Source organism: Mustela lutreola, chromosome 11 (assembly GCF_030435805.1).
Source record: "Mustela lutreola isolate mMusLut2 chromosome 11, mMusLut2.pri, whole genome shotgun sequence".
Classification (NCBI taxonomy): Eukaryota; Metazoa; Chordata; class Mammalia; order Carnivora; family Mustelidae; genus Mustela; species Mustela lutreola.
In genome coordinates this window covers 92,326,138-92,337,661 of record NC_081300.1, presented here as the reverse complement: position 1 = coordinate 92,337,661, position 11,524 = coordinate 92,326,138, and the positions used below count along the sequence as shown (strand labels likewise).

Sequence of the window (11,524 nt, the reverse complement as noted above, 5' to 3'; positions counted from 1 at the left end):
CCAATTGAAAGACCCGGGACTCTCTCTGGGTTGGGCTGAACAAGTAAGGCGGGGAGAGTAGGCGGGGAAAGGGGCAGAGCTTATTTGTCCCGCCCCTTCCCAAGGAGGTGGGCAGGGAGTCCGGCATCGGCCTCGGGAGAGAACTGGGGAAGGACGTGAGGCTTGGCCAATCAAGGCTCATCATGCAGCCTAGGTAGCCAATAGGTCCCGGCAAAGGGGAAATGGGGCGGGGCCGGCAGGGTTGAAGGGACGGTAGGCGGTGGATGGGAGAGCTGGCGCAGCTGCTGTGCTGGCAGCAGCTGAAGTGGCGGCGCTTGCGGTGGTTGCAACAGCTCCAGGCTCGGGGCTTTGGTGGCGGCGGCGCCCGCGGGCTGGGCTTCGCGGTGCGGACCCCGGCGCGCGGTCCGGGTTGCTGGGGCGGCGCGTGTAAGAATCCGAGGGGTGCGAGTGACGGCCTGACGGAGAGGGCAGGGGTCAGGGGTCAGAGGGCGCGGAGTGAGGGGTTGCGTTGTGCACGGGGCAGTGGGAGGCGGGCAGGGCGGTCCCAGACCCGCTGCGGGGGAGTCATCGCGGCGCTTTTCCTCCCTCCAGCCCGGGCCGGGGCTTGGTGCCCGCTCTCCTCCCTCCCGGCTTCCTGGGGCGACCCCCACGCGGGGGCCGGACCAGGGCTGGGAGCACGTGGAGCTGGAGCCCGCATTCCTTGTCCCCCACCCCACCCCGCCATCTGCTCGGCTCCCCCGCGCCCTGAGGCGCCCCACCCACAGAGACTCGTGCCCGGGTCAGGCATGGCTGATGGCCCGCTTTCCTGGGACCTGTCCCCGCGGGTGACCCGTCCCTTCTGGGTCCTCCATAGAGGGAGAAGAAAAGTCCGGCGAAGGAGCCCTGGGCTAGGACTCAGGAGTCCTGCACTGGGTGACCTTGGGCAAGTCCCTTCTCCCCTCTGGGCCTCACTCTTTCCTTCTCTGCAAAATGATGGGCTTGACTTCAAACTGGGGGCCTGGTTCTGCCAGGAGGTAGAGGGAAATGGTTAAGTGGGCGTTCAGACTGAGTTCAGACTGCCCTGGTGAAATCTGGGCTCCTAGTTTCCTGCTTGTAAAAGGCGGATTAAGTTAACTTCCCTAAGCCCCAATTTTCCTCATCTGTGAAGTGGGGATATTAGCTAAATAGTATTTCTCAACAGCAGCACTGTTGACATTTGAGCCACATATTTCTGTACTGTGGTAGGTGTCGCCTGTGCCTTGTAGGATGGATGTTTAGGGGCATCCCTGCCGTCTGCCTAAGAGCACCCCCGCCCCTAGTTATGATAATCAAAAATGTCTCTGTGTGTGTTGCTGGTATGCCCTGGTGGGGAATAATCACCCAAGTTGAGGTCCCCTGGTGGGGGGAATAGTCACCCAAGTTGAGGTCCACAGAGCTAAGATACTGCATGCATTGCAGGCAAAAAGTCGTGACTGAAACAGTAAAAGGAAAAACCTCTAGCCCTTACGATAACAGTGATAAAAATTTAGAACCCTCTTCTCAATAAGATGAGAAGGTTGATTGATTCTCTCTCCTGTAGAATAAACACGGGTCTTGTTAATTGTCAAAGCTGAGTGTTGGATACAAGGAAGTTCCTTTACATAATTCTGTTTTTGAGTATGTTTGAAAATACCTGCGGTAAAAAGTTAAAACAAATAAAACACGTAGTTCTTAAGACAGCCGAATGGTAGCGTCTCATTTGGGATTTCCTCTTTTGTCTCTCCATTATTGGGATTGCAGAGTAAAATGAATCCCCAGACCTGGGGGAAACTTAAAAGAAGTCTTAACAGGAAGTTGGCTGGGCAGAGAGCAACCGGTTTAGCAAACAGAATGGGGCTCACTTTTGCTGTCTAGTTTTAAGAAGATATTAGACACACAGGAACTTAACTCTGATGATGTGTGAAAGATGCAAATTGCCAGGTTGCCTTTTAGTGGGTGAGTTCGGAGGCAGACTTGATTGAGCCCAGAAGGCCTCAGCTTGAGGAAGGAACCTGCAGCTGGGTTCAAGTTCAAAGGTCTGCTGTCAGATCTGCTGAGTCTTTACTTTGCATTTGGTCCTACTCAGCGGAAATGGGAATGTGTATAAATAGGAACTGTAACAGGCTAGTTCTGAGTGCTTTAAACTTGGGAGTTCAGGATGAGCACTTTTTCTGTGTGACTCTGGACATCATTTTAAAAAATACTCTTCTTCTTCCTCCTAAAACACCAAAACCTAGGAGAATAATACCTATATAAGAATGAGCTGGGCATGTATAGGTGATCTGGCATGCTTAACCCTACAAATCAGTGGAGTTAGGTGCTATGTAAATACCAAGGCTAGGTCTTGGAGAAATTGTAGAGTGGTTGATGGGATAACAGATCTGGAACCAGACTGTCGTTCAAAGTTGGGCTTTCTAACTATGGGTTTTTGGGCAAGTTACTTAAATCTCTCTGAACCTAGAGTCTCCCACTCTGTAATGGGGGCTAGTAATCCTGTCTATTCTTACAAAGTTTCAATTAGGTTTACTTAAAAATTGCTAGGAGAACCCCCAGGACATAGGAAGTGTTCATGGAGTATGAACTACTATTATTTTAATGGTTGTATTTTTTTTACATGTTTAAAATTCTCACAAAACACATAAACAAGGACAAAGAGGGATGGAGGTAGAACATATTAGCCATAATCTCAATCTCCAGACATTATTACATGTAAATTTTCAGTATTTGTTTTTACAGAGTCTCCTCCCATATTTTTAAAAAATTTATTTTTTTATTTATTTGACACAGAGAGAGAGATCACAAGTAGGCATAAAGGCAGGCAGAGAGAGGGTGGGGAAGCAGGCTCCCGGCAGAGCAGAGAGCCAGATGTGGGGCTCGATCCCAGGACCCTGGGATCATGACCTGAGCGGAAGGCAGAGGCTTTAACCCACTGAGCCACCCAGGCTCTCCTCCTCCCATATTTTAATGCTGTTACTGTAATATTCTTCATTAAGATATAATTCACATACTGTAAAGAATCCACCATTTTAAAGGGTACAGTTCAGTAGTTTTTGGTACATTTGCATGGTTATGCAACCGTTGCTACTCTCTAATTCCAGAACTTTGTCGTCCATAGTGGTTGTATTTTGATAATTGTTTTTCTCTTTTTATCCCCCAACCCCTAGAAGATGCCTCTGATGGAGGAGTTTCTGAAGAGCACCTCTGGGCCAGTGGCTTTGAAAGGAAGCTCAAAGCAGAGACTGTTCAAAGCTCTGGACATCGCATCCTGAGGGCTGCCAGAGAGGAGAGCATGGCCGTGAGTTTAGATGACGACGTTCCCCTCATCTTGACCTTGGATGAGGGTGGCGGTGGCCCACTAGCTCCCTCCAACGGCCTGGGCCAAGAAGAGGTGCCTAGCAGAAGTAAGACTGTGGGGTGCACTGGGGACGGGGCACAGCTTTTCTGTTTCAGGGGGTGAGTTGTGGGCTTGGTGGCCTGGTAGTAGATGCGTGTATGCTAATGCCTGACCCCATGTCTGACCCCTGAGTTCTGACACACACTACTGGGAGACCATGGAGTCCTAATCTAGCTAGTCCTAGACTAGTCCTAGCTTAGGGATGCTTCCAGGGACTGCCTAGGCTGACCTTCCCGGGGCTTTTGCCTCCCTCAGGGCCTTACCTCCCTTGCACTTGAAATACCCTGGCTTGTGGATGCTTGGTGAGGACCTTGGGCAAATCTGCTCTTTGGCTAGCTTCCCTGCCCCATTCCATGTTAAAAAAAGAAACAGATTTCAACACCAGCCTCCTCTGCCCAACCTGAAACCGTTGGCAGGAAAGCAGAGATGACTGCTTCTCCACGCTGAGCTCAGTCCCTGCATTGCCCAGGACAGGGTGGCGGGGGTGGGGGCTGCGGCAAGCATTGGTCGTGATACATTGATTTGAGGGTTTGGGGTTTTGCTTTGTCTTCCTCTTAAACCAGAGCTGAGTACAAAGTGACCCTAAGAGAGGTGAGCTTTAAATTTTTTACATTTTAATTGTGTTTCTGGCACAAGGAGAGACCTTAAAAAGCTTTCTGGTCCTTGTCCTGGAGCCACTGGGTCCAGGAGAATTTAAAATAACTTTCATTTTGTGGAGGGTCCTAAGATGTCAGGGACTCCTGCTTTAGGATCTTCTCACCAAATGGATGTTGCATCTGCTGGCGGTGCTCCTGAGCCAGCACAGAGGGGTACTGCTCTCCTCCAGTCCACGAGCCTGGCTCTCCCGTCTCCTTTGTCCGGAGAGAACACTGCTCAGTCGCAGGGAACTCTGCAGCCTTCCCTTGGAAGTGTTGAAGAACAGCAGTGATCCTGGGGGTGGGAGTGCTGGTTCCCTATAAACTGGCCTCTCCTTGCTTCAGCATGTTCACCCCACTTAGAGTGGTGCGGCTGGGTGGTCCAGGGAAATTGGAATAGAAATCAGATTCTTCCCTAAGCTCCATTCAGGGCCGAGAAATCAGTGTCTCTGATTTCAGGCTGGCGTCTTAAATGCCCTAGAGCTGGCGGGCTAAGTATGAGGCTCTTTCCTATCTGTTATCTTAACTAAGATCCTTTTGCAGGGTAGGCAGTATTATCCTTGTTTGACAGAGGAGGAAACCATGAGTCAGAGAGGTAAAATGACATGCCCAAGGTCACACAGCCAAGCACGTGGTTGAGCATCAATTTGAACCCAGGACTGTTGGACTCGCCTCCCCCTCCTCCCTTTTTTGCTCTCCTGCTCTCCTGCTCCTCCTCCTGTTCCATCAGGAGCCCTTAATAAATGCAAGCACTAGCCATTAGCATTTACGTATACTAATCTTGTCACAGAACCTCAAGATAAAATTACTGTTATTTCCCATATCACAGAGGAAGGAGCAGCTTCAGAAAGGTTGGGTAACATGTCCAAGGTCACACAGCTAGTAAGCAATAATGCCCCTCTGCCGTCCACCCCCACACCACTGTGTAAAGGTGTTTTGAAGAAAGTGATGTAAATGAATGTGACCTAGTCTTAGCTGCTGCTGCTACTGCTGCTTTTCCTTTTTTTTTTTTTTATGTTTTATGTTATGAGTTGGATGCTCAACCGACTGGGGCACCCAGGTTCTCTCCCCCCCCCCCCCCCCCAGTCTCAGCTTCAAAGTAGGATACTCCCTAGTGTGGAGGGTGGCCAGGTCCATGGCCAACAAAGGAATGGACTGCAGGGTTAGGCGGTTGACATACTAAGGGTGTGGGTCATTCTGGAAGTAGTCGGGCTCAAGATTCTAAATTGGAATCCTGGTCATTATCTGGGTGCCTCTTTTAAGTCCTTCCACAGCACCAGAGCTGATGGCCCAGGTGTCTGGCTGCCCTGTGGATCAGAGTGGGAAGAGCAACTTAGTTCTGTGTCAAGATCAGATTTTGAACCACTGATGGAGTTTGAGTGGGAATTAGGCCAAGTAGACAATAAAACCGACCTTGGATGGGCCTCTAGTGAGGCTATTCTTGTCTTGGTGAAGTTGGTAGCTTCTTTGGCTGTTAAAAACAACGAAAGGGGCGTCTGTGTCTCATTTGGTTAAGGGACTGCCTTGGGCTGAGGTCATGATCCTGGAGTCCCAGGATCAAGTCCCACATCAGGCTGCCTGGTCAGCAGGGAGTCAGCTTCTCCCTTTGACCCTCCCCCTCTCATGCTCCCTCTCTCTCTCAAAAAAAAAAACAAAAAAAGGAAAAAAGAACAATGAAATATAAAACCGTCAAGGCCCAAAGAAACTGTGCTTTCTGCACAGTGTGTTGGTGCCTCAGTTTCCCTTCTCACCCTCTTACTAGGTCATTTGCTCAGACCTCTGGGAACTCATGTATAATCCACAAAGTCTTGTTGGCAAGACGGTGGGGCCTGTCTGAGGGCAGTTTGACGTGTGTTATTTTGTGCTTGGATTTGGCATTGATCTTCTACTCAGCGTCCCCCAACCCTGCTGTCTGAGCAGCATGTCTAAAACTGGACCCAGTACTCTCCACAGCTTGCAGCTCCCCAGGATCTCACTGTCCCCTATGGGAAACAGGCCAAGCTCTTTAGCTGGTGTTCAAGGCCTTGCGTGTTCTGGCACCTTCTTGCCGAAGCAGAGTCATTTCCAGCCTTAGCCCCCAGTGTCATACTGCCTTCAGTTTTTCGAAACTACTGTGTCTTAAACCTCTCTGTGTTGCGGGCGACTCTGGAAGGTTTTTCCCAGCCTCCTGTTTAGTGTTGTTGCTTGTTTCCAGTTCCGTTTTGGGAATCCTGCTGATAATCCCATCTCTTTGAAGGCTTCACCGAACCTCCCCTTCCCGACATAGCTAATTACTCACTGCCCTTTTCTGCTTCGGTATCTAGATGAGGCTTCCACGATTACAAGTCGCTGACTGTGTGGTAATGACTTGTTTAACCATCTGATTACCTCCTGCGCCCCGAGTTCCATTCATCTTCGTATCCCTCAGCTCCATGCCTACTGTATATAGGTCCTCAACAAATCATGGTTGAAATAAACCTCGCTGGGTTTCTGGAGCCTTGTAGCTGGCTCGTGCGTGTGGCTGTCAGGGCCCTGGTCAGAAGTGGGCGACATCTCCCCCTTTGTCTTCTCCTAACCAGTGCTTGGAGCCTCACTGCTCAAGGCCGATTGCCCTGGAGGCGGCCACCGTCGCCCCCAGGCTGTGGCTAACATAAACCCTTGCAGTGTCAAGGAGTTGGCTGAATTCACACAGCAGAACTGGCAGCTATGTGGGCATGAACCACTGAGACCCAAGCCAGCTTTCTAAGAGTGTGAGCCTTGCTCGAGCTTGGGCCCCTGCCCAACCAGCAGCTGTCACAGGCCTTCTGGCGGCTCTGTACCTGTGTCCTCCTTTGTGGAGGACATGGCAGCTGGAGCGACCATGACATATAGCACAGAGTGGGGGCTTAAGCCACCCAAGTTTATTTTCTGACAGTTTTGGAAGCTGGAAGTCCAAGATCAAGGTATCAGCAGGGTTAGTTTTCTTTTCTGAGACCTCCCTGCTTTCCCTGAAGACAGCCGCCTTCCGACTGTGTCCTCACATGCTCGTCCCTTAGTCTGGGTGTCTGGGTCCTCATCCATTTTTACAAGGACACCAGTCAGATTGGATGAGGGCCCAGCCACAGGACCTCATTTTACCTCAATCACCTCTTTAAAATACAGCCACATTCTGAGGTCCTGGGGTTAGAACTTCAACATGGGAAGTTTCGGGGGACACAGTTCAGCCTGTAACCCTCCTTGCCCTCTCCTCACATGCGCGTGCGCAGGAACCTGGCAGTGCTGCCTGTGACCTTTGACCCTGCACGGGGGCGGGAGAGGAGGGGGTTCCGTGCTGGGGCGTTATCTCGGCAGGACACTGGAGGGTTGGGATCATTTTTTCTTTTTTCCCTTTGTGGGCAAGAATGGATTTTATCCAAGACTCAGATGTCTTTGGGCTCTAAGAGTGGCTGCCGAAATGCTAATGAGTGACTCATCGGCAGAAGATGTCGACTTGATAAAGGAGGCAGGTAGAAGCAGAGGTATTTAAAGCCTGGAAATTAGGAATAACCTTGAAAACGGGCAGTGGAGCTGGCACTTGACAGGCTGGTTTCAAAATAGCTCACGGTGTGCACCGCGTACCCAGCAGTGGTCTAGACGGCCGCTATGCCACAGCGTCTGAGCGCTGGGGGCAGGACAAAGTATTTTCCAAGGGAGTTCTGGACACACTCAGCTTTTGCCTGCTCATTGCCTTTTGGTCCAACAGTTGCCTAAGATGGGGCTGCGCTCTGTGCTTTCTCTGCGTATAAAAAGGATTGGGGTCGAGGGGAATAGCTGAGACACTTCATGTCATGGGGCTACTCTGGTGCCAGTGGTCCCTGGTCCCTGGTTTCCAGGTGACAAGCCATGCAGGGATAATGCCTAAGGTAACAGGGAAGAGGAGCCCCCTTTTCCTCCTCCACCCTGATGCCTGATATGCTGTTGGGACTTCCTTCACTCATTCCATATCTAGCAATTCCTTCACTCATTCCCTATCTAGCAATGTAGAGGGCGACTGCCCCCTTATAGGGGGCCAGCATGTGACATCCTGGCTCCTTTGCCAGAGTCTTCATGCAGTCGGCACCAGGCTCAGTCAAGGTGGGCCAGAGCCATTGGCCTTGGGGCAGGAATAGCCAGGATGATCTGGGAAAGAGCAGGGGCGCTGCCCACCCAATGACCAACCCCACAGGTGAACTCTTCATCGCAGAAATCTGGGGCTGTAGTTTTTGCCCAATGTCCTTGCCAAAGAGTGAACTCTGCCCAAGGGACTCATATAGCTTTTGTTCCTTATGATAGCCTGGATGGGGGACTGGTTCAGCATGCGGGCTCTAGAGTCAAGCTCCAGGGTGCCAGCCCGAGCTACACAGGGATCTTTGCCTCTATAAGCCTCAGTCTCCTCATCTGTAGAGTGGGGTCATGCTAGCTTCTCCCAGGAGGGTTGCTGGGAGGTAGTGAGATCACGTGCATGCTCTCCCCATGAGACATGCTCAGCCAGTCATAGGTGGTGGCGTCATGTCTGGAGACTGGGCTGCTGCTTTGGAACATCATGGTACAGGAGCAGGAGTCCTGAATGCAGGCCAGGATCTGAATCCTGTCTGCTTCACTCTCACTCCTGGCCCACGGGTGGCCACGGGCGAGCCAGGAAGCAGTGGCATCGTGGCAGCTGGAAACCAAACAGCAATTAGATTTTCATAGCCTCCCAGGGAGCCTGGGCATTTGGCTCCGCAGAGTCATTCCCCAGGCTTTCTTCGGGCCTCACTAAGGCAGAACGCCGGTGTCACCAGGCCCACGGAGGCACCCATTAAAATGAGCAAGCAGGCGGCCTGCTGGGTTCCAGCCTCCTAACTCAGACTTGAAGCCTTTCGCTTCCTCAGCCCTCCACATCTTCACAGGGGATCCTGTCTGTTGCCTCGGGCCCCCCTGCCATGAAATGCCATCTCTCCCCTCCACACACAGGACACCGCCACGGCGAAATGGCAGTCATGGCAGCTGGGTGCAGGCTGGAGCACGGGCTGCCCTGTTCTCTCCCCATCGCCTCGCGTTTGCTCCGGAGTGCTCCGGCAGCCAGAGCAGCTGGCTTCTCAGCTTCCAAGTCAGGGAGGGAACCTGGGAGGGCCTTGATGGCTCACAGCAGTGCGTCTCTGGGGGCTCCTGATGGCCGCGTCCTCCCTGAGGCTGCCTCGAAGGGTGGCCCAGGGGGGAAACCCAGGCTCTTGAGGGGAACCCCCAACGCTGATGGCGGTTCCCAGACTGACTCCATCCCACCTTGCTGTTCAGAAAGCCCACGGGGTGGCTCTCCATTCTTATCCCTTTGCTGGGGCAAATTCCCTGATTTGGACATTTTTTCACTCCTTCCCTTCTCTCCTGGTCAATCCAAGCCAAGTAAGGTCTTACATGATAAAGATCAAGGCTCTCGGGTGCAATGCCCCTACCGTGTGCCCAGCAGTGTTCAGAGGCTCTTTGCTCATGCTGGTGCTCTCTTTGGATGCTTCCAGTGGATGTGCGTTGCTGGCACCTTCAGGATCCCTGTCCGACAGGTGAGGAAACTGATGCTCTGGGAGGTTGGAAACTTCCCCAAGGTCACGCAGCCAGGAAGTGCCATGGCATCGACTTAGGTCTTCTAACCCCAGACTCTGGCCCTTACCTCAAGTGCCACATGCCAAGAGGTAAACTCTGTGGGAAGAGGGAGAATTTTAGGCTCAATTTTCTTTTCCAAAAGGACGTCGCTTTCCCTCTCTCTCTCTCTCTCTTTTTTTTTTTTTAACTTTTTCCTACGAGGCGCATTCTTCTAAATTGGAGTTCCATACCTAGAGCTCCTTTTCATAGTGTAAAAATATCCAAGCCAATGGGGTGTCATTGTACAAACAGTTGGATCCTCACAGAGGAACCAGGAAACATGGGCAAGTGAAAAACCAGACCACAAAGGACACCCACGACTCCCCCCAGTAGAAAACTCCGGCTCTCTCCGCCACACAAGCCCTTCCTCATTTCTTCCTTCACACAGGCATTGGGCTCAACTTTCCTTCATGGTGGTGGGGCTGAACATGAGAACTTGGAGGAGTCCAGATTGGAGAAGAGAAAAGAACGAAGGAACACCAGCTTGGGAATGTGGCATGACGCTCAGAAGGCTGGCTGGGGGCCCTGAGGTGGGTGACCCCCTGAGGTCAGTGGTTCCTGGGATAGGCGACCCCCACATCTGGGCCCTCCTGGAGGATGTCCTTGGACTGGATAACTGAGTTAGGTCATGGGTGTTTGGGCTGCCTTGGGCACCGAGGACCCCTTTTGCCTTGTTTGTGCTTTGTGGGAAGGACTTATTTCGCTGGAAATGCACGCACTTCCCTCTCTTCGAACCACTTGAGAAGATCTGGTTCAGCGGAACTGAACCTGTAGCGTAGGTGCTGGGGCCTGGCGGGCCTGGGCCATTGCTTCCTGGTGCTGCCGCTCCTGCTGCCCCTTCCTTCACTCTGGCACCTGCTGCTGTGTAGGCCCACAGGCTGGTCGTTACCAGATTTTCCATGGCATCAGGAGAAGTCAAAACCTACACTTTTAGGGGCGTTTGGGTGGCTCAGTGGGTTAAGCCACTGCCTTCGGCTCAGGTCACGATCCCAGGGTTCTGGGATCAAGTCCTGCATCAGGCTCCTTGCTCAGCGGGGAGCCTGCTTCTCTCTCTGCCTCTGCCTGTTATTCCATCTGCTTGTGCTCTCTCCCTTTCTCTCTCTCTCTCTGACAAATAAATAAAAAAATCTTAAAAGAAAAAAACAGCTACACTTTTAATCAGAAGTCTTCTGACTTTTAAGTGTCAGTAACAGTTCTCATTTCTTTTTTTTTTTTTTTTTAAAGATTTATTTATTTGACAGAGAGAAATCACAAGTAGACAGAGAGGCAGCCAGAGAGAGAGAGAGAGGGAAGCAGGCTCCCCGCTGAGCAGAGAGCCCGACGCGGGACTCGATCCCAGGACCCTGAGACCATGACCCGAGCCGAAGGCAGCGGCCCAATCCACTGAGCCACCCAGGCGCCCCAACAGTTCTCATTTCTTAAACACAGCCGACCAAATAAAATCTGGTCAGTGGGCTGCTGCTTTATGACCGCTGAGCGAGAGCCCACCAAGTCAGCCTCGGCTTTCTGTTCAGAACCAGCCACCTCAAAGTCAGAAAACAGTATACAGCTGACCAAGGAACTGTGGCCCATAAGATGTTCTTGACCTTTGGGTGGCATTCAGTGGGACTTGGAACTGGCCGGGAGGTTTTTCTCTCTGCTTCCACATAATTTGCCCAGAGGAAGACCAGATTTCATCCATCTGTGGCCTGGAGGCCGGAGCTGGGGGATAGGTGTGCCTTGGGCACGGAAGGATGAGAGCACAGAACAGGCAGGAGCATCTCCCACAAACGCCTTTGTCTTCCTTTTCTGTTTATCCTTTCCTTCCTCTGGGTTGCGATTTCTGTGACTGCTGGAGGACCCACTTCCCATTCGTCTCATCTGCATTCTGTCCAACTTAAAGATTCTCCTCTTTGTTCTTAGCTATTTG

At 51.8% G+C, this 11,524-nt stretch overlaps 1 protein-coding gene across 6 annotated transcripts in view; it reads left to right on the top strand.

Moving 5' to 3' along the window:
* The first annotated feature begins 246 nt into the window (after positions 1 to 246).
* The window catches only part of TPCN1 (two pore segment channel 1), a 59,594-nt gene continuing 48,316 nt past the window's right edge, over positions 247 to 11,524 (top strand). For 3 of the 6 annotated variants that reach the window (XM_059139449.1, XM_059139448.1, XM_059139450.1), the window contains exons 1-2: positions 247 to 426; positions 3,165 to 3,398. In XM_059139449.1, the coding sequence (XP_058995432.1) occupies positions 264 to 426; positions 3,165 to 3,398 (397 nt within the window). In that variant the 5' untranslated portion in view covers positions 247 to 263. Of the gene's footprint in view, positions 427 to 3,161; positions 3,399 to 11,524 lie in introns of all 6 variants that reach the window. The other 3 variants (XM_059139451.1, XM_059139453.1, XM_059139452.1) reach the window with 3 other exon arrangements.